At 48.5% G+C, this 25,731-nt stretch overlaps 1 protein-coding gene across 1 annotated transcript in view; it reads left to right on the top strand.

Annotated features, from left to right (window-relative positions):
* Nucleotides 1–25,731, top strand: part of tubgcp4 (tubulin gamma complex component 4) — a 39,050-nt gene that overhangs the window by 12,106 nt on the left and 1,213 nt on the right. Inside the window, exons 7-17 of the mRNA XM_078429705.1 lie at nt 733–937; nt 6,506–6,671; nt 7,736–7,860; nt 10,823–10,873; nt 15,284–15,389; nt 15,994–16,101; nt 19,403–19,532; nt 21,627–21,804; nt 21,924–22,058; nt 23,551–23,667; nt 25,142–25,281. Of these exons, the coding sequence (XP_078285831.1) occupies nt 733–937; nt 6,506–6,671; nt 7,736–7,860; nt 10,823–10,873; nt 15,284–15,389; nt 15,994–16,101; nt 19,403–19,532; nt 21,627–21,804; nt 21,924–22,058; nt 23,551–23,667; nt 25,142–25,281 (1,461 nt within the window). The remainder of the gene's footprint in view (nt 1–732; nt 938–6,505; nt 6,672–7,735; nt 7,861–10,822; nt 10,874–15,283; nt 15,390–15,993; nt 16,102–19,402; nt 19,533–21,626; nt 21,805–21,923; nt 22,059–23,550; nt 23,668–25,141; nt 25,282–25,731) is intronic.

A 25,731-nucleotide genomic window follows, 5' to 3' on the forward strand; every position in this document is an offset into this window, starting at 1 on the left:
TACCCCGTTCCTGCCTTCTCCCCATACCCCCTGACTCCGCTATCCTTAAGAGCTCTATCTAGCTCTCTCTTGTATGCATTCAGAGAATTGGCCTCCACTGCCTTCTGAGACAGAATTCCACAGATTTACAACTCTCAGTGCCAATTACACCAGTGCCAATAAAGGCAGATGGAAGACCACACAGAGCTTCATGGATTTGTACGCTAATTTATAAAGTGAAAGGTAAAAACACGATAATAATAAAATAATTCTGATATATAAGAAGTCTAAAGAAGGGTCCTGACCCGAAACGTCACCTATCCATTTTTGCAGGGATGCTGCCTGACTCACTGAGTTACTCCAGCTTTTTAAGTCAAGTCAATTTTATTTGTATAGCACATTTAAAAACAACCCACGTTGACCAAAGTGCTGTACATCTGATTAGGTTCCAATAGAAAAAAATTTAGACAATAGACAATGGACAATAGGTGCAGGATAGGCCATTCAGCCCCTCGAGCCAGCACCGCCATTCAATGTGATCATGGCTGATCATCCACAATCAGTAGCCTGTTCCTACCCTCTCCCCATATCCCCTGACTCCGCTATCATTGAGAGCTCTATCTAACTCTCTCTTGATCTGTCTTTCCTTGGTAAACCAGCATCCACAGTTTGTTGTTTTTACGTAATAATAAAATGTTTATTGTAACAAATGTGTTGGTAAGCATACTCTGATACATGCTGTCTGAATTTCAGGATCCTGGCAGTGTGTCACGGAGTGATGTACAAACAGCTGTCTGCCTGGATGCTGCACGGACTCTTATTAGACATGTACGAGGAGTTCTTTATCAAGCAGGGGCCTTCCTCTGGGAATGTTGGCACCCAGCCTGAGGAGGAAGAGGAGGAGGATCTGAGAATCCGAGGCTTGACTGGAAAGCAGCTCAAGGAACTCCAGGACCTGGTGAGAGCCATCAGAAGAAGAGAGAAATCCATTAGTCGGGTCAAACTAGAACTGCTTGTAACAGTAATGTGATTTGTCTTTATAGTGTAAGAAAATAACTGCAGATGCTGGTACAAATCGAAGGTATTTATTCACAAAATGCTGGAGTAACTCAGCAGGTCAGGCAGCATCTCAGGAGAGAAGGAATGGGTGATGTTTCGGGTCTGAAGAAGGGTCTCGACCCGAAACGTCACCCATTCGTTCTCTCCTGAGATGCTGCCTGACCCGCTGAGTTACTCCAGCATTTTGTGAATAAATACATTTTGATTTATCTTTATGGTGGACTAGATCTGAAAATGTTGGTGTAACGACACAGAAGCACAGAGCTGCTGCCTTGGAGCACCAGAGAACCGGGGTCGATCCTGATTAAGGGTGCTGTCTGTGTAGGGTTTGGACGTTCTCCCTGTGGTCGCCTGTACTTCCTCCGGGTGCTCCGGTTTCCTTCCACATCCCAAAGACGTGTAGGTTTGTAGGTTAATTGGCCTCTGTAAATTGCCCTTGATGTGTCGGATGCAAAACTGGGAGAACATCGAACGGGTGATCATAGGCAGTGTGGTCTCTCAGTGGACTGAAGGACCTGTTTCCAAGCTGTATCTCTAAACTAAACTAAGGTATTTATTTCACAAAATGCTGGAGTAACTCAGCAGGTCAGGCAGCATCTCAGGAGAGAAGGAATGGGTGACGTTTCGGCTCGAGACCCTTCTTCAGTCTGAAGAAGGGTCTCGACCCGAAATGTCACCCATTCCTTCTCTCCTGAGATGCTGCCTGACCTGCTGAATTACTCCAGCATTTTGTGAAATAAATACCTTCCATTTGTACCAGCATCTGCAGTTATTTTCTTACTCTAAACTAAACTAAATATGAGGTAATTATGCATGGCTTCTCTGTGGATTGTCACCTTGTCGTGGTGGAGAAGCTTGTGTGGTCCTGAGATCCTGAGAGCGATGCCGTCTGGAGCCACGCTCCTGGTAGGGTCACCCATGCCGGTAAGGTCGAGGGGGAGGTCCCTGACAAAGAGCAATCCAACCAAGTCCTCAACGGTGGAACAGGCGGAGGATGACGGCTGACTTAAGTGTAGCGTCACAGCGGCTGGGAAGGCGGATGGATGAAGGCTGTAGTGGGCAGGTGCTACAGACGGGAAGGTAGACGTTCCCACCCCCACGAGTCTCGGGCAGATGAGGCTCGTCAAGCCTGGGAAGGCAGTCCATCCAGGAGAAGGAAAACTCTGATCTAAAACCTCCACTGCCTTGAAGCCATATCCAGTCATGGAAAAGGCTCCAGGAGTAAACCTCAAGAAAAATCCGGAGTCGGAGTCCCTAAGGCAGCTCGTCGTTGTCCACAACCTGGTTCTGGCAGCTCCTGCGATGGCGCTGGTGCCAAACTGTAACGGCTCTGCTGTTCCTTTGGATCGATCAGCCACGTGGAGAGGGGGGGGACGTGCTGCATGGGCAACAGCCTGTCCTTCATCTGACATCGCCCAGGCTTGCATCCGACCGCACATCCACACTGCTCTAGCCGAGGTTTGGAGAAAGCAGCCAACACCCAGGATGCATCACCCATGGTCAGCCATGACCGAGGGGAGCCTTAACTATGCATGGAAGAAATATTTCATTATCAGCTGCAAGGACCCCACTTTCACTCCAGGGTCTTGCAAACCATGGAAACAACACAATAACGCTAATATCCATTATCTTTGTTAGCTTTAATTACAGTTCTTCCTGTGTAAAGGATTATATCTGTATGTGATTTTGAACAATATGGTTGAATTTGCAAGAACTACTTTCACAATCAACCTACTTTTAAAATATTCACTCCACGCACAATGGTTCATTTCATCAACTTTTTTCCATCATTCTGCCTCCCTGCTGTGTCTGATTTTTAAACAGAGTTTGTCAGGGACATCGGCTTGACAGAGTTATTCGACCTGACGGCGTGGAAGAACTGAATTAATTGACTCGGATGAATTGCCCTGGGTTAATGGCTGTACCTCAGTTGATGTTCAGTCAGCTGCCTTTCGTTAGCTGGACTTCTCCCTTGAGCCAGTTGCCCTTTCATGAGTGTCCTCACAGTTCCGGGGGCTATGGGAGAGCTTGGTTATGAAAAGGTTCCATAATTGGCACGGCCTGAGGTGATGTACATTCTGCGCAGCCAACCTACTGCTCCTTCCACCACCGCCAGCATCCTCACCAACCCCTCCCAGTGCTGATGGAAGAAACATTGGTCTTTAGAATGGAATCTATCTACTAAAACCCTCGTTTGTTTGTTCCTGAACTACAGCCAAAACTTTACACGATAGCGCAACAATTTTAGGCCCACCTTATTCACATTATGGTGCTAATGGAAGATGTTTCATTGAAATTGTTGTTATATTTTTTAAGTTATTCACATTTTAAAGTTTAAATCAACTCCTAGGGAGGGAGGGAGTGGGGAGAAGGGAGGATAAGGGGGATTGAGGGGAATGGAGTGTGGAGGGGGATGGAGTGTGGAGGGGGATGAGGGAGGGGGATGAGGGAGGGGGATGAGGGAGGGGGATGAGGGAGGGGGATGAGGGAGGGGGATGAGGGAGGGGGATGAGGGAGGGGGATGAGGGAGGGGGATGAGGGAGGGGGATGAGGGAGGGGGATGAGGGAGGGGGATGAGGGAGGGGGATGAGGGAGGGGGATGAGGGAGGGGGATGAGGGAGGGGGATGAGGGAGGGGGATGAGGGAGGGGGATGAGGGAGGGGGATGAGGGAGGGGGATGAGGGAGGGGGATGAGGGAGGGGGATGAGGGAGGGGGATGAGGGAGGGGGATGAGGGAGGGGGATGAGGGAGGGGGATGAGGGAGGGGGATGAGGGAGGGGGATGAGGGAGGGGGATGAGGGAGGGGGATGAGGGAGGGGGATGAGGGAGGGGGATGAGGGAGGGGGATGAGGGAGGGGGATGAGGGAGGGGGATGAGGGAGGGGGATGAGGGAGGGGGATGAGGGAGGGGGATGAGGGAGGGGGATGAGGGAGGGGGATGAGGGAGGGGGATGAGGGAGGGGGATGAGGGAGGGGGATGAGGGAGGGGGATGAGGGAGGGGGATGAGGGAGGGGGATGAGGGAGGGGGATGAGGGAGGGGGATGAGGGAGGGGGATGAGGGAGGGGGATGAGGGAGGGGGATGAGGGAGGGGGATGAGGGAGGGGGATGAGGGAGGGGGATGAGGGAGGGGGATGAGGGAGGGGGATGAGGGAGGGGGATGAGGGAGGGGGATGAGGGAGGGGGATGAGGGAGGGGGATGAGGGAGGGGGATGAGGGAGGGGGATGAGGGAGGGGGATGAGGGAGGGGGATGAGGGAGGGGGATGAGGGAGGGGGATGAGGGAGGGGGATGAGGGAGGGGGATGGAGTGTGGAGGGGGATGAGGGAGGGGGATGAGGGAGGGGGGTGAGGGAGGGGGGTGAGGGAGGGGGGTGAGGGAGGGGGGTGAGGGAGGGGGGTGAGGGAGGGGGGTGAGGGAGGGGGGTGAGGGAGGGGGGTGAGGGAGGGGGGTGAGGGAGGGGGATGAGGGAGGGGGATGGGGGAGAGGGGAGTGGTTGGGGGAGGGGGGGGAAGAGAGGGTGCTGCACCAATGCAGGAGAGGTTTGGGCCCAACGGGTCCACTTGGCCTAGCAGCTCTTAAAATGTGAAGAAAAGTTTGCATTTCTACAGAGCTTCTCGTGACTTCACAAATAGATAGGGTAGTCTAGAAGTCCTCTGGTATATTGGGCTTCATCAGTTAGGGTATTGAGTATAGAAGTTGGGACGCGATGTTACAGTTGTACAAGGCGTTGGTGAGGCCACATTTGGGGTACTGTGTTCCGTTTTGGTCACCCTGGAATAGGAAGGATGCCAATAAGCTGGAACGTGTGCAGAGCAGAGTTAGAAAGATGTTGCCAGCACGTGAGGGGCTGAGCTATAGGGAGAGGTCGGACAGGCTTGGCATTATTCTTTGGAGCTCAGGAGGCTGAGGGGTGATCTTATAAAGGTGTATAAAATCATGAGGAGAATAGATAGGGTCAATGCACGGTCTTTTATCCAGGGTAGGCGATTCAAAACTAAGAGGACATATGTTTAAGGCGAGATTTAATAGGAACCTGAGGGGCAACCTGTCCCCTCAGAGGGTGGTGGATCTATGGAGTGAGCTGCCAGAGGAGATGGTTGAGGCAGGTACCAGAACAACACTTAAAAGACATTTGGAGACACACATGGATAGGAAAGGTTTAGAGGGGTATGGGCCAAATACGGACGGAACGAGCTTAGATGGGGCGTTTTGGTCGGTATGGGCGATTTGGGCTGAAGGACCTGTTTCAGTGCTGTAGGACTCTGTGACTTCAAGTCATCACAAGGTAATTCACACCCAATGAAGAACTATTGAAGTTACTGAAATGAAGTTACTGGCAATGAAATGAAAAGAAATGAAGTTACTGGAAACAATGATTGCTCAGAAATGAGGTGATCTGTTTCTCAGTGTGTTGCTTTACTTTGCACAAGAAAGTTGATGTATTGGAATGCAGTGCATTTTGTCAGCACAGAAACAAATAAATAGTTGTTCTCGTCTTCAAGTTCTCTTTTTGATAGGGTTATTTGCGATAAATCTTTAAAAACCCATTTGCTAAAGATGCCATAGCAATATTGTATGAACTGCAACAGTGTTGGTGGGGTGTTGATTTGCTCAAAACCTCTGTGTTTACTTTGCTTAACAACAGTTCACAATTACTAAAGTCTTATACATTTGAGGTCAACCTGTCCATACATTATATTGATTAAGGCCCACATAATCCGGAGGTGCAGAAAGATCCTTATAGACTTTAGACTTTAAAGATACAGCGTGGAAACAGGCCCTTTGGCCTACTAGGTCCGCACCCACCAGCGATCACCCCGTACACTAAGCTACACAGACGAGGGACAATTTTACATCTTACCGAAGCCAATTGACCTACGTAGTCAGGATCGAACCTGATATCTCTGGCGCTGTGAGGCAGCAACTCTACCGCTGTGCGGGACTGTCATATGTTGAAAGACTGGAGCGACTAGGCTTGTATACACTGGAAGGATGAAAGGGGATCTTATCGAAACGTATAAGATTATTAAGGGGTTGGTCATGTTAGAGGCAGGAAACATGTTCCCAATGTTGGGGGAGTCCAGAACAAGGGGCCACAGTTTAAGAATAATGGGTAGGCCATTTAGAACGGAGACGAGAAAAAACCTTTTCAGTCAGAGAGTTGTAAATCTGGAATTCTCTGCCTCAGAAGGCAGTGGAGGCCAATTCTCTGAATGCATTCAAGAGAGAGCTAGATAGAGCTCTTAAGGATAGCGGAGTCATGGGGTATGGGGAGAAGGCAGGAACGGGGTACTGATTGAGAATGATCAGCCATGATCACATTGAATGGCGGTGCTGGCTCGAAGGGCCGAATGGCCTACTCCTGCACCTATTGTCTTTTGTGCCACCCTAAATGCAAAAAGTAGTGGTAATATTTGGGAACGATATCGATGCCCCTGTTCTCAATATTACTGTATATTTCCCACAGCGGTTAATTGAAGAGGAGAACATGTTGGCCACCTCTCTGAAGCAGTTTTCACTGAGAGCTGAGATGCTGCCCTCCTACATCCCGGTGAGGGTGGCAGAGAAGATCCTGTTTGTGGGGGAGTCCGTGCAGATGTTTGAGAATCAGAACGTGAATCACACTCGTGCAGGTAGGGCTCGGCGTTGGACGCTTGTCTGATCCCTCCATGGCTTGCCTCGATGCTCCTGGTGTGGCCGAACTACATCAGGCCTGCCTTAGAAGTCATTGGTTTGATCCTGATGTCCATCTGGGCATTCGGTCCCCAGCTGAGTGGTCTGTGTTCGTCCTCTCTGCTACCGGACTGATGGATATTGGGGAGGGGAGAGAGAAACAAACAATAAAAGCAGAGATGATAGGCACAAAATGCTGGAGTAACTCAGCGGGTCAGGGAGCATCTCAGGAGAGAAGGACTGGGTGACGTTTCGGGTCAAGACCCTTCTTCAGACTGTAAGAAAATAACTGCAGATGCTGGTACAAATTCGAAGGTATTTATTTCACAAAATGCTGGAGTAACTCAGCAGGTCAGGCAGCATCTCAGGAGAGAAGGAATGGGTGACGTTTCGGGTCAAGACCCTTCTTCAGACTGTATGAAAATAACTGCAGATGCTGGTACAAATCGAAGGTATTTATTTCACAAAATGCTGGAGTAACTCAGCAGGTCAGGCAGCATCTCAGGAGAGAAGGAATGGGTGACATTTCGGGTCGAGACCCTTCTTCAGACTGATCAGTCTGACCCGAAACGTCGCCCATTCCTTCTCTCCAGAGATGTTGCCTGACCCGCTGAGTTACTCCAGCATTTTGTGAAATAAATACCTTTGATTTAAACCAGCATCTGCAGTTTTCTTCTCTACACAATAAAAGCAGAGAGATGTATTCATATTGTCTTGGACAATATAAGCCTTCTTAGAAGGCAGTGGAGGCCAATTCTCTGAATGCATTCAAGAGAGAGCTAGATAGAACTCTTAACGATAGCGGAGTCAGGGGGTATGGGGAGAAGGCAGGAACGTGGTACTGATTGAGAATGATCTGCCATGATCACATTGAATGGCGGTGCTGGCTCGAAGGGCTGAATGGCCTCCTCCTGCACCTATTGTCTATTGTCAATGTTCTGGCTAAGCTGCTGTCAGGACCACTGTGGGTGTCTGTCGCTGCACACCAAGCATCTCAACGCTCTGCTTTCTGTGTGTTCTGCAGGGTCCATTTTGAAGAACCAGGAAGATATTTTTGCGGCAGAACTTCATACGCTCAAACAGCAGCCTCTTTTCAATCTCGTGGATTTTGAAAATCTAATTGATAGGATCAGAAGTACGGTGGCTGAGGTAAGAGAGAGTTTAATCGACGAGGTATATGGAAATAGTTTAACTGTGACTGACATTACAATTTTGTTCTCCATAGCATTTACCAGCGTGCATTGTGTCTGCTGACCTGAACATGCTCTGATCGTTTGTCGGAAAATAACTGCAGAAGTCGGTTCAAATTGAAGGTGGACACAAAATGCTGGAGAAACTCAGCGGGTCAGGCAGCATCTCTGGGGAGAAGGAATGGGTGACGTTTCGGGTCGAGACCCTTCTTCAGAACATGTAGTGTTAGAACTTCTTCAAAGTGGCTGAGCACTTCAACTCCCCCTCCCATTCCCAGTCTGACCTTTCTGTCATGGGCCTCCTCCAGTGCCATAGTGAGGCCCACCGGAAATTGGAGGAACAGCACCTCATATTTTGCCTGGGCAGCTTGCAGCCCAGTGGTATGAACATTGACTTCTCCAACTTTAGGTAGTTCCTCTGTCCCTCTCTTCCTCTCCCCATTCCCAGATCTCCCACTGTCTTCCTGTCTCCACCTATATCCTTCCTTTGTCCCGCCCCCCCTGACATCAGTCTGAAGAAGGGGTTCGACCCGAAACATCACCCATTCCTTCTCTCCTGAGATGCTGCCTGACCTGCTGAGTTACTCCAGCATTTTGTGAATAAATACCTTCTTCAGAACATGCTCTGATGGTTTAATGAACGAAGCACAATGTGCATCTAATGTCAAAAATCAAAACTCAGGGAACGTTCAGCTGACCAGGCAAAGATTTAGCCCGACCCTCTGGATCGTTTTATCGTAAACTCTTGGGAAGGAATATGGAGGGAGGGAAGAAAAATAGTATTTGAAGTTTAAAATATCTTGTTGAAGTTTAGTTTAGCTTAGAGAGACGGCACGGAAACAGGCCCTTTGGCCCACCGAGTCCGCACCGACCAGCGATCCCTGCACATTAACACTACTGTACACACACACACTAGGAACAATTTTACGTGGACACCAATGGCTGTGATTGTGTGTGAAATTGTTTATTTTTATTATAGACAATAGACAATAGGTGCAGGAGTAGGCCATTCAGCCCTTCGAGCCAGCACCGCCAATCAATGCGATCATGGCTGATCACTCTCAATCAGTACCCCGTTCCTGCCTTCTCCCCATACCCCCTCACTCCGCTATCCTTAAGAGCTCTATCCAGCTCTCTCTTGAAAGCATCCAACGAACTGGCCTCCACTGCCTTCTGAGGCAGAGAATTCCACACCTTCACCACTCTCTGACTGAAAAAGTTCTTCCTCATCTCCGTTCTAAATGGCCTACCCCTTATTCTTAAACTGTGGCCCCTTGTTCTGGACTCCCCCAAAATTGGGAACATGTTTCCTGCCTCTAATGTGTCCAATCCCCTAATTATCTTATGTTTCAATAAGATCCCCCCTCATCCTTCTAAATTCCAGTGTATACAAGCCCAATCGCTCCAGCCTTTATTGCTCTATTGCTGGACTGTGGGTGACCTTTCATTTCACTGCACATCTTGTATGTGTATGTGACAAATAAACTTGACTTGACTTGAAACCTGCACGTCTTCGGAGTGTGAGAGGAAACCAAAGATCTCGGAGAAAACCCACGCAGGTCAGGGGGAGAACGTACAAACTCCATACAGATAACACCCGTAGTCAGGATGGAACCTGGGTCTGACGCTGTAAGGCAGTAGCTCTACCGCTGCGCCACAGTGCCTAGACTCAAGGGCCAAATGATCTACTCCCAGTATTCCTCATGCTCTTAGGTTTTATGTAAATTATTGAAAATGTCATGAGAACAAATTAATTGCACAGAGAAGAAAAGCAGCATTTTTCTTTTGTTATTTAAAATATTCAGAGTGATGTTTTAGCTCAGGATTATGACAAAATAATATTTGATCTTTGAGAATGGGCAGGATACAATTGCACCACTCCAATCTCTCAAACCTGCTTTTTCTTTGTACCTGCAGCTTACTGAGGTCAGTTGCTGAGGGTTTAACATTTTTCTGTTGTTATTTTGTTGAGCAGTTTGGTCAAGTTGTCTCCCAGTCCTGCTGGGTTGCATTGTCACAGCAGTGCAATGAATAGTCTGAAGAAGGACCTCGACCCGAAACGCCACCCATTCCGTCTCTCCAGAGATGCTGCCTGTCCCACTGAGTTACTCCAGCTTTTTGTGTCTATCTTCGGTTTAAACCAGCATCTGCAGTTCCCACACAGTGCAATGAATTGGCCCAGGTTGATTGGGTGAACGCATTGTAATACGAGACAAGTGTTCATTCCAATCGGAAGATCTATTTATAATTTTATAAAATTATAAAAGGACTGGACAAGCTAGATGCAGGGAAAATGTTCCCAATTTTGGGGTAGTCCAGAACCAGGGGCCACAGTCTAAGAATAAAGGGGAGGCCATTTAAAACTGAGGTGAGAATAAACATTTTCACCCAGAGAGTTGTGAATTTGTGGAATTCTCTGCCACAGAAGGCAATGGAGGCCAATTCACTGGATAAATTTAAAAGACAGAGCTCTAGGGGCTAGTGGAATCAAGGGATATGGGGAGAAGGCAGGCACGGGTTACTGATTGTGGATGATCAGCCGTGATCACAATGAATGGCGGTGCTGGCTCGAAGGGCCAAATGGCCTCCTCCTGCACCTATTTTCTATATTTCCATATGGACAGCAAAGTCTTCTTTCCACACAGTCTGGATGGGTGTAGAAATACTGTAGGCTGGACTACAATCAGCTTTGAAGAGTCGTTGCATATGGATGATGGAAGATTGTCTACTAATGCTTGTGTTTGCTGGTACTCAAGGACTAAGAGCTCTTGGAATATAATGATAGGAAAATTTAAGCAGGTAATTCAGGTTCTTGGAGACAGTCTGTGTTGCTGTGACACTTTTGTTGAGATGCTACTGCATTCCCACGGTCCATTTTTTATCAGGTCTTCGGTTAACTGTTTTTCTTTGTTTTTCACCAGCATCTGTGGAAATTGGTGGTGGAAGAGGCAGGACTGCTGGGACAACTTAAGGTGAGACGGAACAGTGGTCAGAAATTGGTCAGTCTGATGAAGGGTCCCGACCTAAAACCACTTTGTCCACAAATGCTACCTGACCCGTTGGGTTGATTGATGAATTGATTGAAAGACACAGCCACTGAGTCCATGCCAACCATCGATCACCCATTCACACGAGTTCAATGTTATCTCACTTTCACGTCCACTCCCTGCACACTAGCAGCAATTTACGGACGCCAATTAACCTACAAACCCGCACGTCTTTGGAATGTGGGAGGAAACAATGGAGGCTAATTCTCAGAAGACAGTGGAGGTCAAGTCTCTGAATGCATTCAAGAGAGAGCTAGATAGAGCTCTTAAGGATAGCGGAGTCAGGGGGTATGGGGAGAAGGCAGGAACGGGGTACTGATTGAGAATGATCAGCCATGATCACATTGAATGGCGGTGCTGGCTCGAAGGGCCGAATGGCCTACTCCTGCACCTATTGTCTATTGAAACCGGAGAACCTGGAGAAAACCCACGCGGTCACAGGGACAACGTGCAAACTCCACACAGGCAGCACCCAAAGTCAGGATCAAGCCCAGATCTCTGGCGCTGTGAGGCAGTAGCTGTGCCACTGTGCCATATTTTTATGTTTTGCTCAAGATTCCATCATCTGCAGCTTTTTGGGTCAGAAATTGGGTTTTAGTGAGTATTTTAACTTTGAACCTTTGGCACAGAAGACGTGCTGGTACATTTTCACGTTGGCAAGATACGTGGTCAAGAGAGGGGCTTGGAGGCAGTGGCATTCCCCTTTGCCCTCCAAGGTCAAATGTTCGGCTCTTTCTTCAGTGAGTATTGAATTGGCAACACTGACAAAAGGCTTGGTTTAGTTTACTTAATTGTCACGTGTACCGAGGTACAGTGAAAAGCTTTTGTTGTAAGCTAATAAGCCAGCAGAAAGACCAGACATGATTACAATCGAGCCATTCGCAGGGCACAGCTACATGATAAGGGAATAACGTTTGGTATATCAAAAGCTGGTGGATGGAGGAATGGAAAAATAACATAGTTGCAGTAAGGCATAATCAACACCAAAATACGCATCTTTAACTCAAATGTGAAGCAGGTAATGCTGTATGGATCAAAGACATGGAAAACAACAACACACACAACAAACAGGCTGCAAACATTCATTAACACCTGCCTCAGGAGAATACTAAACATCTGGAGGAGAGACAAAGTAAGCAATGTGGACCTGTGGAAACCGTTGACTTACAAATTCAAAGGAGAAAATGGAGTTGGATTGGACACACCCTCAGAAAACCTGCCACAAACATCACCCGGCAAAGCCCTGAAATGGAACCCCCAAGGAAAAAGGAAAAGAGGTTGTCCCAGGAACAGCTGGAGAAGAGGTGTCCAGGCAAAAATGTCTGGGAGTGGGCTCAACTGGGGAGATCTTGAAAGAACCGAGTGAGGTGGAGGACATTTGTCAATGGCCTATGCCCCCTAGAGGAGCAAAGGGCTTAAGAAGAAGAAGAAGTAAGACATGTTAACGGTGCTTTATTCTGCTTTAATAATGCATTATAATTTTTCTGGGAGTTCCACAGACTTCAGTTCCAGCACGAAGCTCCATCACCAGACGTACCAAATATAAAGAAGCAAGTCTTTAAATATGGAAGAATAGCCGATTCCATTAATTGAGCCGAGATTTGCAGAGTAAGATACAGGTGGAATAAGAGCTGCTGCATGCAGTAACGAGCAGCCTGTGGTTATTAATATCTCAAGGCAACCAAAAGCTTCCAATGTATTTACACTGAACGCAATGTTTATTTCGAGGCTTTCATGTTGCTAAACCTTTACGGTTATATAAATGTGACTCAATGTTGATTCCTGGGTATGTACAGCTAATTTCCAAATAGATCTTGCACTCTGAGTGCACGCCTACAGTGAAACCTTTTATTATTTGATTTTTAAAAAAAATCAAATACTTTTTATATTTGATCTAATGTGTGTGGGAGTCAATGATTCAACCTAATGTCAGTATGGTTAACATTCATTAATTTTCTTTTTATCCACAATGTTCATAAACATTAGAATTAAAGTGACAGACACAGCATCGCACAGCACAAAAACAGGCTCTTCGGCCCAAATCTGCCCATACCGACCAAGATGCTGATCCAAGCTAAGCCCATTTGCCTGCAGTTTTCTTTTCCATGTACCCATCCAAATGTCTTTTTAAAAATGTTAATTGTACATGCCTCAACTACTTCCTCTGGCAGCTCGTTCAATCTACCCAATAGTCAATAGTCAATTTTATTTGTCACATACGCATAAATGTGCAGTGAAATGAAAGATTACCCACAGTCCAACAATAAGAGCAATAAAAATAAGCAATAACACACACAATCATAAACCAACACCAAACAAAAAGAAACATCCATCACAGTGAGTCTCCTCCAGTCACCTCCTCGCTGTGTTGGAAGGCCAGAATGTATTTTCTCTTCCCCTGCCGTCTTCTCCCGTGGAGTTGTCACGTTCCAGGCCGCTCCGGATGGTGAAAGGTCCGCAGCGGGCCGACCCAAGCCCCGCGATCCGGGGCGGGTGAAGACGCCGCCGCTGCACGTCGGGGCGGTCGGGGCTCCCGACATTGAAGGCCCCGCCGGGCGGAGAAAATCCCGCGGCCTATTTCAGGCTGCGACGGACGATGAAAGGTCCGCGGCGGGCCGACCCAAGCCCCGCGATTCGGGGCGAGCAAAGACACTACCCCCTGTTTGAAAGAGTTGCCCCTCAGGTTATCCTTGATTCCCATACCCTGGGCAAAAAGTGCATTCACTCCAGCTATTCCCCTCTTGATTTTATTCACCTCTATAAGATCATCCCTCAGCCTCCTGCACTCCAAGGAATAAAATCCTAGCCTACCCAACCCCTTCGTATAGTTCAGGTCCTCGAAACCTGGCCACATCCTTGTAAATCTTCTCTGCACTCTTTCTAACCTAATGGGCTCTTTCTTATAACACAATGACTAAACCGAACACAATGATGCTAGTGCATTGTTGAAGCAGTTACCAGGCCATACTGCTGCTTCCAGTTTTTGTGGATCGGAGCTGAAACTCTTTGGTGCTGCATCAAAGTGGAGGGTTCTGGCCAAGCTTGGCCATGATACCACCAGATACCTACGTCTAAACCTGGCCAAGCCTTGTGAGAACACTCCACTTTGTTGCAGCACCAATGGAAGTTTAAACTCCAGTCCACATCTGTCTAGCTGGGTGAGGTCACGAGGGGCGCGGGGCGGTGACATCACCCTTTGTCCCTTATTTGGGAGTGAGGAAGTTGGCAACTGTATCCAGAACATCCATTACATCCATTAATTCCAGCCCACTCTTTCAAAACTGGGATGCAGATTAATAAGTCATGACATTTTTTAGTTTTCAAGCCCATTAATATCTCTAGTAGTTATTCTTACTATACGTTTCGTTATTTGCACAAACCCCTTGGTTCTTTTGTATTTCTGAGGGTTTATTCTGTTTTCCATGAAGACTGACACAAAGGATGCGTTTAATTCTGGTTCATTTCCCATTTTAGGTTCCCCTCTTTATAAGAGACTAGACCAAGTGGACCCGTTGGGCCCAAACCTCTCCTGCATTGGTGCAGCACCCTCTCCTCCCTCCTCCCCCTTTTGGGCAGGGCTTAAAATCAAAATAGAGCATTTCTTTTTCCATGCCTTGATAGACAATAGGTGCAGGAGGAGGCCATTCGGCAGTACCCCGTTCCTGCCTTCTCCCCATACCCCCTGACTCCGCTATCCTTAAGAGCTCTATCTAGCTCTCTCTTGAATGCATTCAGAGAATTGGCCTCCACTGCCTTCTGGGGCAGAGAATTCCACAGATTCACAACTCTCTGACTGAAAAAGTTTTTCCTCATCTCAGTTCTAAATGGCCTACCCCTTATTCTTAAACTTGTTCTGGACTCCCCCAACATTGGGAACATATTTCCTGCCTCTAACGTGTCCAACCCCTTAATAATCTTATACGTTTCGATAAGATCTCCTCTCATCCTTCTAAATTCCAGTGTATACAAGCCTAGTCGCTCCAGTCTTTCAACATATGACAGTCCCGCCATTCCGGGAATTAACCTAGTAAACCTACGCTGCACGCCCTCAATAGCAAGAATATCCTTCCTCAAATTTGGAGACCAAAACTGCACACAGTACTCCAGGTGCGGTCTCACTGGAGCCCTATACAACTGCAGAAGGACCTCTTTGCTCCTATACTCAACTCCTCTTGTTATGAAGGCCAACATTCCATTGGCTTTCTTCACTGCCTGCTGTTTTCTTCACTGCCTGCTGTTTTCTTCACTGCCTGCTGTATCCCTTGATGGTAAAAACCATTGACAAAGACTATGGAGCACCAAGTGCTGTTACATTTACCCTCTGCTCTTTTCCAGATAATCAAAGATTTCTACCTGCTGGGTCGAGGTGAACTATTTCAGGCTTTCATCGACAGTGCACAGCATTTATTAAAGACTCCACCAACAGCAGTCACTGAACACGGTAAATAAGGCGAATAATCGGAGGGAATGGCTCCAATTAGGCGTAGAGGATGAGAGGGGATCTTATAGAGACGTATAAAATTATGAAGGGACTGGACAAACTAGATGCAGGAAAATGTTTCCCAATGTTGGGGGAGCCCAGAACCAGGAATTCTCTGCCACAGAGGGTAGTGGAGGCCAATTCACTGGATGGATTTAAAAGAGAGTTAGATAGAGCTCTAGAGGCTAGTGGAATCAAGGGATATGGGGAGAAGGCAGGCACGGGTTACTGATTGTGGATGGTCACAATGAATAGCGGTGCTGGCTCGAAGGGCCAAATGGCCTCCTCCTGCACCTATTTTCTATGTTTCTAGAGTAGAGGAAGTCGGAGTTTAAAACAATTCTTGAGAGATGGGGATGATTTGGGAAAGGTGCTTAAACTACCGGAGCAGAGGTGGAACGACCAAGGTGTCTGGTTCTCATGTTCTTATGCTGTTACATTATTAAAATATGTAATCTAAATCCATTTTAAATAACTGCAGCAAAAGAAGAGTTTAAAGAAAAACGTGTCTGTTGCTTAATCCTCTCTGGCCTCTCTAACTCTCTCATCTATGACGACATTACAGATGTTAATGTAGCCTTCCAGAAATCAGCCCACCGAGTCTTGTTGGACGACGACAATCTTCTCCCGCTCCTGCACCTCACCATTGACTACCACGGGAAAGACCCAAAAGGTAGATGGTTCAGACCTCTCTTTTGTTCTGTCTCTGTAAATGTTGCATAATGGATAGTACTTAGAAGACGGGCGGCACGGTGGCGCAACAGTAGAGCTACTGCCTCATAGCGCCAGAGACCCGGGTTCGATCCTGACTACGGGTGCTGCCTGTACGGAGTTTGTACGTTCTCCCCGTGACCTGCGTGGGTTTTCTCCGAGATCTTCGGTTTCCTCCCACACTCCAAAGACGTGCAGGTTTGTAGAGTTAATTGGCTTGGTATAAAGGTAAATTGCCCGTAGTGTGTGTAGGATAGTGTTAGTGTGCTGGTTGGTGCAGACTCGGTGGGCACAAGGGCCTCTTTCTGCGCTGTATCTCTAAACTAAACAGTACAGCAAAGGAACAGGCCCTTCAGCCCACAATGTTTCTGCCGAACATGGTGCCAAGTTGAACTGATCTCATCTGCTTGTACACGATCCATATCTCTTTAATAGACAATAGGTGCAGGAGGAGGCCATTCTGCCCCTCGAGCCAGCACCACCATTCAGTGTGATCATGGCTGATCATTCTCAATCAGTACCCCGTTCCTGCCTTCTCCCCATACCCCCTGACTCCGCTATCCTTAAGAGCTCTATCTAGCTCTCTCTTGAATGGCCTCCACTGCCTTCTGAGGCATAGAATTCCACAGATTTACAACTGAAAAAGTTTTTCTTCATCTCCGTTCTAAATGTCCTGCCCCTTATTCTTAAACTGTGGCCCCTGGTTCTGGACTCCCCCAACATTGGGAACATGTTTCCTGCCTCTAACGTGTCCAACCCCTTAATAATCTTATACGTTTCGATAGATCCCCTCTCATCCTTCTAAATTCCAGTGTATACAAGCCTAGTCGCTCCAGTCTTTCAACATACGACAGTCCCGCCATTCCAGGAATTAACCTGGTAAACCTACGCTACATGCCCTCAATAGCAAGAATTGCTATTTATTCCCTGCCTTGTGCCTAAATAAAAGTCTCTTAAATGCCACTATCCTATCATATCTGCCTCCTCCACCATCCTGCTAATGCGTTCCAGACCCCACTACTCTGTGTAAAAAAAAACACCCCCCGCATCTCCATTTCAATAGTCAATAGTCGTTTATTTGTCACATACACATAAATGTGTAGGGAAATGAAACATTACCCGCAGTTGAAACACTAAGACCAATAACAATAATCAATAAAAATGCAATAACACATACAATCATACACTAACACCAAACAAAAAGAAACATCCATCACAGTGAGTCTCCTCCAGTCACTTCTCACTGTGATGGAAGGCCAAAATGTATTTTCTCTTCCCTGCCGTCTTCTCCCGAGGTCAGGCTGTTGAACTTGCCACGTCGGGGCGGTCGGGGCTCCCGACATTGGAGCACCGCGCCGGACGGTGAAAGGTCCACGGCCTATTCCAGGCCGCGCCGGACGGTGAAAGGTCCGCGGCGGGCCGACCCAAACCCCGAGATTCGGGGCGGGCGAACACGCTGCCGCTGCCGGAGCTTTCCCCCTCTCACCTTATTGCTATTCCCTATTTGTTGGGCATTTCCTCCCTGTGAAGAAGGTTGTGACTGTCTACCCTATCTATGCCTCTCGTAATTTCATATTGTGGTGGCTCCCAAAGGTCAGGCTACTGATCGAACCGCTCGGGACTGTGATGGACCGGTCCCGGGACTGCCCAGGCTACGGGGTTTCCTACAGGGGTTTTTGGCTGCGGGGTTTACTTCAGGGTTTGGCATCAGTCTTCAGTCTCCCACTGGTGGTGACGGTAGTGGTTTTGAGTCTATTAAACAACCCTTGCGGAAGTCACCTGGCTCCTCGCCTTATTCCGGGTTCGTACACTCACCCACTACACTGGTGACCCCGACGTCACTACAATATACTTCTATAAAGTCTTACATTTCTTACATTACTCTATAAAGTCTCCCCTCAACCTCCAGTGTTCCACGTTTATCCGACCTCTTCTTGTAGCTGAAACGCTCTAATTCAGTCAGCATTCTTGCAAACCTCCTTTCCACCCTCTTCTAAACTTCCGTATCTTTCCTGTAATGGGCTGACCGGAACTGCACTCAAATGCGGCCTTCAGAGCTGCATCATTACTTCCAGACTCTTACATTCAATGCCCCTAGCGATGAAGGCAAGTATATCGTACGTCTTCCTTACCACTACTTGTAGAGAACACGGGAACAGTGTTGCTGGTGGTGATTCACGGTTCTTGCCCAATCCCATTCCTTCCCTAAACAGGCTTGCCCTCCCCCCCCCCCCATATCAAAAATCTTCTAACCCACCACTCTATCTCCAGGTCCCTCAGGTCGGCTGACTTGGGGCTACTCACTATCCCGCGGTCTAGGCTTAAGCTCAGGGGTGACCGCGCTTTTGCGGTTGCAGCTCCTAGACTGTGGAACAGCATCCCTCTCCCCATCAGAACTGCCCCCTCCATCGACTCCTTTAAGTCCAGGCTCAAAACCTATTTCTACCCCATAGTATTTGAGGCCCTCTGAGGGGGCGCTGTGAACTGTTTATGTATGTGCTGTTATGTTTGTGTGCCATTATATGTTCGTTCTTAGTACCTGAACTGATGTACAGCACTTTGGTCAACGTGGGTTCTTTTTAAATGTGCTATACAAATAAAATTGACCTCTCCAGAGATGCTTCCTGTCCCGCTGAGTTACTCCTGCATTTTGCGTCTATCTTCGATTTTAAAGCAGCATCTGCACATTTTGTCCACTGTGTGTACTGAACGCATCCCTGAGTTTCAGCGTGTGCTGTTTGAGTGGCACAAATTGCCTACCTGCCCCAGCAAAAAGTTAAGCAAGCTGCAAGGAAGGTAGAACTATCCCTTGCATCCTTGTCTTCAAGGCATCTCCTTAATGCTGTTGGTGTGTACTCCACACTGTGCCTGTTCTGGTGGTGCTCTCACCTTTTGTGTATATTTCTACAAGTGTCAATAATAAATCATCCTGTAACCTTGACCTTGAATATCAGTGCAATATTCTTTTACATTTGTTGTGCGTTGACTGAACCGAGAAACAATTTCCAACCAAATTTACTGAGTACTGTCGTGATATTATGCAAGAGGTTTGGTTGTTAATTTTTTTAACATTCTCTCGTTGAACACGGATGTGTTGTAAGCCATGATAGACGCAAAATGCTGGAGTAACTCAGCGGGTCAGGCAGCATCTCTGGATAATAGGAATAAGTGTTGTGCTTTCATTCCACATGCTTAGTTTTGGTTGTCATTCTAGATTTTGCCTTTTGTTTTTGCATATTCCTGCCAACCCCATTCACATGTAGATTCAACACAGAGTCGCGATGCATCATCTTCCCCTCGTGAAGCTCCCACGTCTGGCTGGTCAGCTCTGGGACTCTCGTACAAAGTGCAGTGGCCTTTGCACATCCTGTTCACCCCCGCTGTGCTGGAAAAGTAAGTTTACTCGTACGATTTGCTGCTATTTATTTACCCCCTTGCTGTTCCTCCTCCTGCACAGCCGTAAAGTTGGTCACAATCCTCACGATTGGCAACTGTCCAGTACTCGGCCAAACTGGGACACCCGCATGTGTTCCTGTCCAAGCTGATCGAGGTTGGCAAGCATGTTGTGTGGTTGAGTGCCTGGTCGATACTCTGCTCCCAGCTTCTTCCAGCATTGATTCATGTGCCTTCCACCATGACTTCCTTCTCCTTCCAAACGTGGCCAGCGTTATAGTTTCTCCCGTGCTCTCGTTGAGAGGAGCCACTCTCAGTACGGGCAGTGAATCAGACACAACAGACAATAGACAATAGGTGCAGGAGTAGGCCATTCGGCCCTTCGAGCCATCACCGCCATTCGATGTGATCATGGCTGATCATTCTCAGTCAGTACCCCGTTCCTGCCTTCTCCCCATACCCTCTGACTCTGCTATCCTTAAGAGCTCTATCTAGCTCTCTCTTGAATTGGCCTCCACTGCCTTCTGAGGCAGAGAATTCCACAGATTCACAACTCTCTGACTGAAAAAGTATTTCCTCATCTCAGTTCTAAATGGCCTACCCCTTATTCTTAAACTGTGGCCCCTTGTTCTGGACTCCCCCAACATTGGGAACATGTTTCCTGCCTCTAACGTGTCCAACCCCTTAATAATCTTGTACGTTTCGATAAGATCCCCTCTCATCCTTCTAAATTCCAGTGTATACAAGCCTATTCGCTCCAGTCTTTCAACATATGACTGTCCCGCCATTCCGGGAATTAACCTAGTAAACCTACGCTGCACGACACAGTGCAATAGCTGGAAGACTCGGCAGGTTAGCCTGCATCTGTGGAGAGGCAAAGAAGAGTCCATGCAGCTTTACATCGTTCAGGTTGGAACCTGTTACTCTTGAGACTTTGGAGATACTTCATGGAAACAGGCCCATTCAGCCCACCGAGTCCACGCCAACCAGCGATCACCCCGTACACTAAAACCCCTGTCCCACTCAGGCGATTTTGTAGGCGACACAGGCGACACAGTTGCCGGGGTGTCGCCTGTGCGGTCGTGAGTCGTCTCCAAACAGTCGTAGCGTTTTTCTGGTCGCCGCTGGATTTTGAAATGTTTAAAAGTTTTCGGCGACTGTTGGTTTGACACCAATGGTCGTAGCTTGACATCTCCTGGCGTGGGCGCTGTCGTGGGTTGTCGCCAGGTGACGTAGGTCGTCGCCGGTGCTGACTTTGGTGAATTCCATTGGCGACTACCCACGTCAACCGGCGACAGGTACCGGCGTCAAAACCGGAGGCCAAAATGACGTGAATTGTCTTCAGTTGTCGCCGACACGGTTGTAGCTTGTCGTAGCTTGTCGCGGGTAGATGTAGGTTGACTTCGGTTGTCGTAGGTTGCCACCTGTGTTGTCGTAGGTGCGGTCGTAGGTGGACGTCCTAAGTCGCGACGATTGGGTCGCCGGTTGTCGGTAGCTTGCCCTAGCTTGACGTCGACTAGGTGGTAGGTTGTTGTAGCTTGTCATAGACATTGTCGTAGGTGGGGTCCAGTTGCCGGTTTTTCGGCGACCTGCTGCGACTATGACAGTCGCCTAAAACAAACGCCTTAGTGGGTCAGGCCCCAAACACTGTCCAACACACCAGGGACAATTTACAATTTTACCAAAGCCAATTAACCTACAAACCTGTGCGTCTTTGGAGTGTGGGAGGAACCCGGAGAAAACCCACGCAGTCACAGGGAGAACGTACAAACTCTGTACAGACAGCACCCATGGTCGGGATCGAACCTGGATTTCTGGTGCTGTGATGCAGCTGCACTACCACTGTGTAGGAAAAAAAACTGCTGATGCTGGTTAAAATCGAAGGCAGACACACAATGCTGGAGTAACTCAGCGGGTCAGGCAGCATCTCGGGAGAGAAGGTATGGCATTCTTTCCCCTCCCGAGATGCTGCATGACCCGCTGAGTTACTCCAGCATTGTGCGTCTACCTGCACTCCCTTATGGATGGGAGAGACTGGTAGGTCAGGTGAGGCTCCTGTTTCCGACGTGCTTCTCACCCCACTCTCTCCCTCAGGTACAACATTGTGTTCAAGTACCTGCTGAGCGTGCGGAGGGTGCAGGCGGAGCTGCAGCACTGCTGGGCCGTGCAGATGCAGCGCAAGCACCTCGCGTCCAACGAGACCGACGTGGTCAGGTGGAGAGTGAGGAACCACATGGTTTTCCTTGTGGACAATCTGCAGTACTACCTACAGGTAACCTTGAATAAACGGTCACAATGGGCAACCTGGCCTCGGGGACGAGATTATCAGAAGCAAGGTACTTGCAGAGTTTCTTCCCCTCGGATGCTGATGGCTGCCTTGTGCCATTCCAGGTGGATGTCCTCGAGTCTCAGTTTTCTCAGCTCCTCCAGCGGATAAACTCCATCCGAGACTTTGAAAGCATACGACTGGCTCACGATCACTTCCTGAGTAACCTGCTGGCTCAGTCGTTTATCCTGCTCAAACCGGTGAGTACACCTCCCTCTAATGGCACGGGAATCTTGGGGCGGCACATCTGGCACAGCTGGCACAGCTGCTGCCTCTCAGCGACAGAGACACGGGTTCAATCCTGACCTGGGGCGCTGTCTGTGTGGAGTTTGCACGTTCTCCCCATGACCTGCGCGCGTTTCCTCCGGGTGCTCCGGTTTCCGAAGACGTGCAGGTTTGTAGGTTAATTGGCTTCTCTAAATTGCCCCTAATGTGTAAGATGGAACCGGTGTTTGGAGGATTGCTGGTTAGCACAGACTCGGTGGGCTAAAGGGCCCGTTTCCACACTATATCTCCAAACTGGACTTAACTAAGATAAAAGTTGGGATCTGGATGATGCAGATTTATGGGAAAGAACCTGAAGCACAGGGAAGAACGATTTCTGGATTGTTTCGTCTAGAGATACAGCGTGGAAACAGGCCCTTCGGCCCACCAGGTCCGCACCGACCACGATCCCCGCACATTAACACTATTCTACACACATTAGGGACAGTTTACACTTACACCAAGCCAATTAACCTACAAACCTGTACTTTGGAGGCAACCGAAGATCTTGGAGAATACGCACGCAGTCACGGGGAGAACGTATAAACTCCGTACAGACATCACCCGTAGTCGGGATGGTACCCGGGTCTCCGGCGCTGTAAGGCAGCAACTCTACCGCTGCGCCACTGTGCCACCCTGTGTTGTGACACTGGGATTTGTGGGCAAGCAGGGGGGGTGGAATTGGATCATTGGAGATCTATATTCAGGAGATGGCACAGGCAGAACAGACTGCATCGAAACCTGTGGAGGCTGGGATTCTGTAGTGCAGAGTAGAGGAATCTGTCGGTTGGTTAGGCATGGACTGACGTGAGGAACAGATTCAACATTTCAGCTCAGTTGCCTTTCACCGAGGAGTTAGATATAAGATTTTTTATGGGTAAAGACTGGGGAAAAGATGCATTGAGGAGGAAGGAACGGAAAGGCAAAGACCTTATGTGATGGAAGGCAGGGATGATTACACGCCATGCTGGGTTAATATTTCATAGTAGAGTGTGCTGAATTGTGTGTGATATGTGTGTATCTCCCCCTCTCCCTCTCTCCCTCTCTCCCCCTCTCTCTCTATATACACACACACACCCACACACACGCAAATATAATATACACACAAACATACTTGACCTGCTGAGTTACTCCAGCGTTTTGTGTCTATGTTCAGTGTAAACCAGCATCTGCAGTTCACACAGAGACACGCGCACGGTGTGCACTGAATTGTACATATATATATGCCTGTGTGTGTACACACACACACACACCAGTTAATAATGCGTCTGAAGAAGGGTCTCGACCCGAAACGTCACCCATTCCTTCTCTCCCGAGATGCTGCCCGACCTGCTGAGTTACTCCAGCACTTTGTGACTAAATACTTAGCCGTCGTAGTTTTTCAATGAAACAACAATGTCTGATCAGGTTTGCTTCCTTTCTCTGCAGGTGTTCCATTGTCTGAACGAGATCCTGGATTTATGCCACAACTTCTGCTCCCTGGTTACCCAGAATCCTGGTCCCACGGATGACCGAGGAGCTCCACAACTGGACCTCCTTGTGACAGTAAGTAGTGACCAACCTGCACTCCCTGTCAACGGGGACAAAATTGTTTCTTTGCCCTACCTGTTGTACGTGTACATATCATATCATATCATATCATATCATATATATACAGCCAGAAACAGGCCTTTTCGGCCCTCCAAGTCCGTGCCGCCCAGCGATCCCCGCACATTAACACTATCCTACACCCACTAGGGACAATTTTTACATTTACCCAGCCAATTAACCTACATACCTGTACGTCTTTGGAGTGTGGGAGGAAACCGAAGATCTCGGAGAAAACCCACGCAGGTCACGGGGAGAACGTGCAAACTCCTTACAGTGCAGCACCCGTAGTCAGGATCGAACCTGAGTCTCCGGCACTGCATTCGCTGTAAAGCAGCAACTCTACCGCTGCGCCACCGTACATGATTTGATTGTACATCGTACATGTACATATTTGACTGGATGACACGCAAATAAAGCTCTCACTGTTTCTCTGTTCATGAGTCAATAATGGACCCAGCACCAATATGATAATGCTGTATTTTAACCTGCCCTCTTATTCTCATCCATCCCCTTCTGTGGCTCATCTCCACACGAGCGGCGATATGCAGCAGCCCATTAACGTATCAGTCCACACAACCCTAGTAAGTGGGAGGAAACCAGAGCACTCGGGAGAAACACATGCACTCACAGGGAGAAGGTGCAAACTCCGCACAGACAGCCCCCAAAGTCAGGATCTCGGCCCTAGTTAGCTGCATGACCTTGGGGTTTATGCGGCTGAATGTTTTCACTGTTTTAGAAAATCGGAGTGGAGACTGGTCCTTCAGCCCACCAGGTCGGCATCGACCAACGGTCATATCATATATATACAGCGCGGAAACAGGCCTTTTCGGCCCACCAAGTCCGCGCCGCCCAGCGATCCCACTATCCTACACCCACTAGGGACAATTTTTACATTTACCCAGCCAATTAACCTACATACCTGTACGTCTTTGGAGTGTGGGAGGAAACCGAAGATCTCGGAGAAAACCCACGCAGGTCACGGGGAGAACGTACAAACTCCTTACAGTGCAGCACCCGTAGTCAGGATCGAACCTGAGTCTCCGGCGCTGCATTCGCTGTAAAGCAGCAACTCTACTGCTGCGCTACCGTGCCACCCCCTGTCACCTGTACACTAGTTCCAGTCTACACACTGGGGACAATTTACAGGGCCAATTAACCTAAGGGTCTTTGGAGTGTGGGAGGAAACCGGAGCACCCGGAGAAAACCCACGCAGTCACAGGGGGAAGGTACAAACTCTGTACAGACAGCACCCGAGGTCAGGATCGAATGCGGGTCTCTGGCGCTGTAAAGGCAGCAACTCCACCGCTGCGCTACCTACCGAGCCGCCCTGTGACTTGTGCAGGTGAGCGCCTACATCTTCCATGTACAGGCAGGGCTGATCCTTGTGCTGCCCGAGGCTGATGTGCTTGTTGTTTTGGACGGTTCGCAGGGTTTCAGCCGCCAGTCTTCCCTCCTCTTCAAGATCCTGTCCAGTGTTCGCAACCACCAGATTAACTCCGACCTGGCCCAGCTGCTGCTGAGATTGGACTACAACAAGTACTACACACAGTCGGGAGGCACCCTCGGCAGGTAAGGTGGCCAGTGGGCTCCGTACCACCCGCGTCAATGTAACTCGCTGGTTAACCATGCAGTTTCTGCCTCCAAAACACACAATGCTGGAAGAATCCGGCAGCATGAGTGGGGAGGAACTGCAAGTGCCGGTTTAAACTGAAGATAGACGCAAAATGCTGGAGTAACTCAGCGGGGCGGGCAGCATCTCTGGAGAGAAGGAATGGGTGACGTTTCGGGTCGAGATCTGAACAAACGTCACCCATTCCTTCTCTCCAGAGATGCTGTCTGTCCCGCTGAGTTACTCCAGCATTTGTGTCTTATCTTCGGTTTAAACCAGCATCTGCACTTCCTTCCTACACATCTGTAAATGCCAAATGTATTGAACAAGTACAGATTGGGCGGTGTCTAGACTCAGGCAGCATCCGTGCAGAGAGAAATGGTCGATGTTTCGGGTCAGTTTTTCTCTCC

This window comes from Rhinoraja longicauda, chromosome 38 (genome assembly GCF_053455715.1).
Source record: "Rhinoraja longicauda isolate Sanriku21f chromosome 38, sRhiLon1.1, whole genome shotgun sequence".
In the NCBI taxonomy this organism is placed as follows: Eukaryota; Metazoa; Chordata; class Chondrichthyes; order Rajiformes; family Arhynchobatidae; genus Rhinoraja; species Rhinoraja longicauda.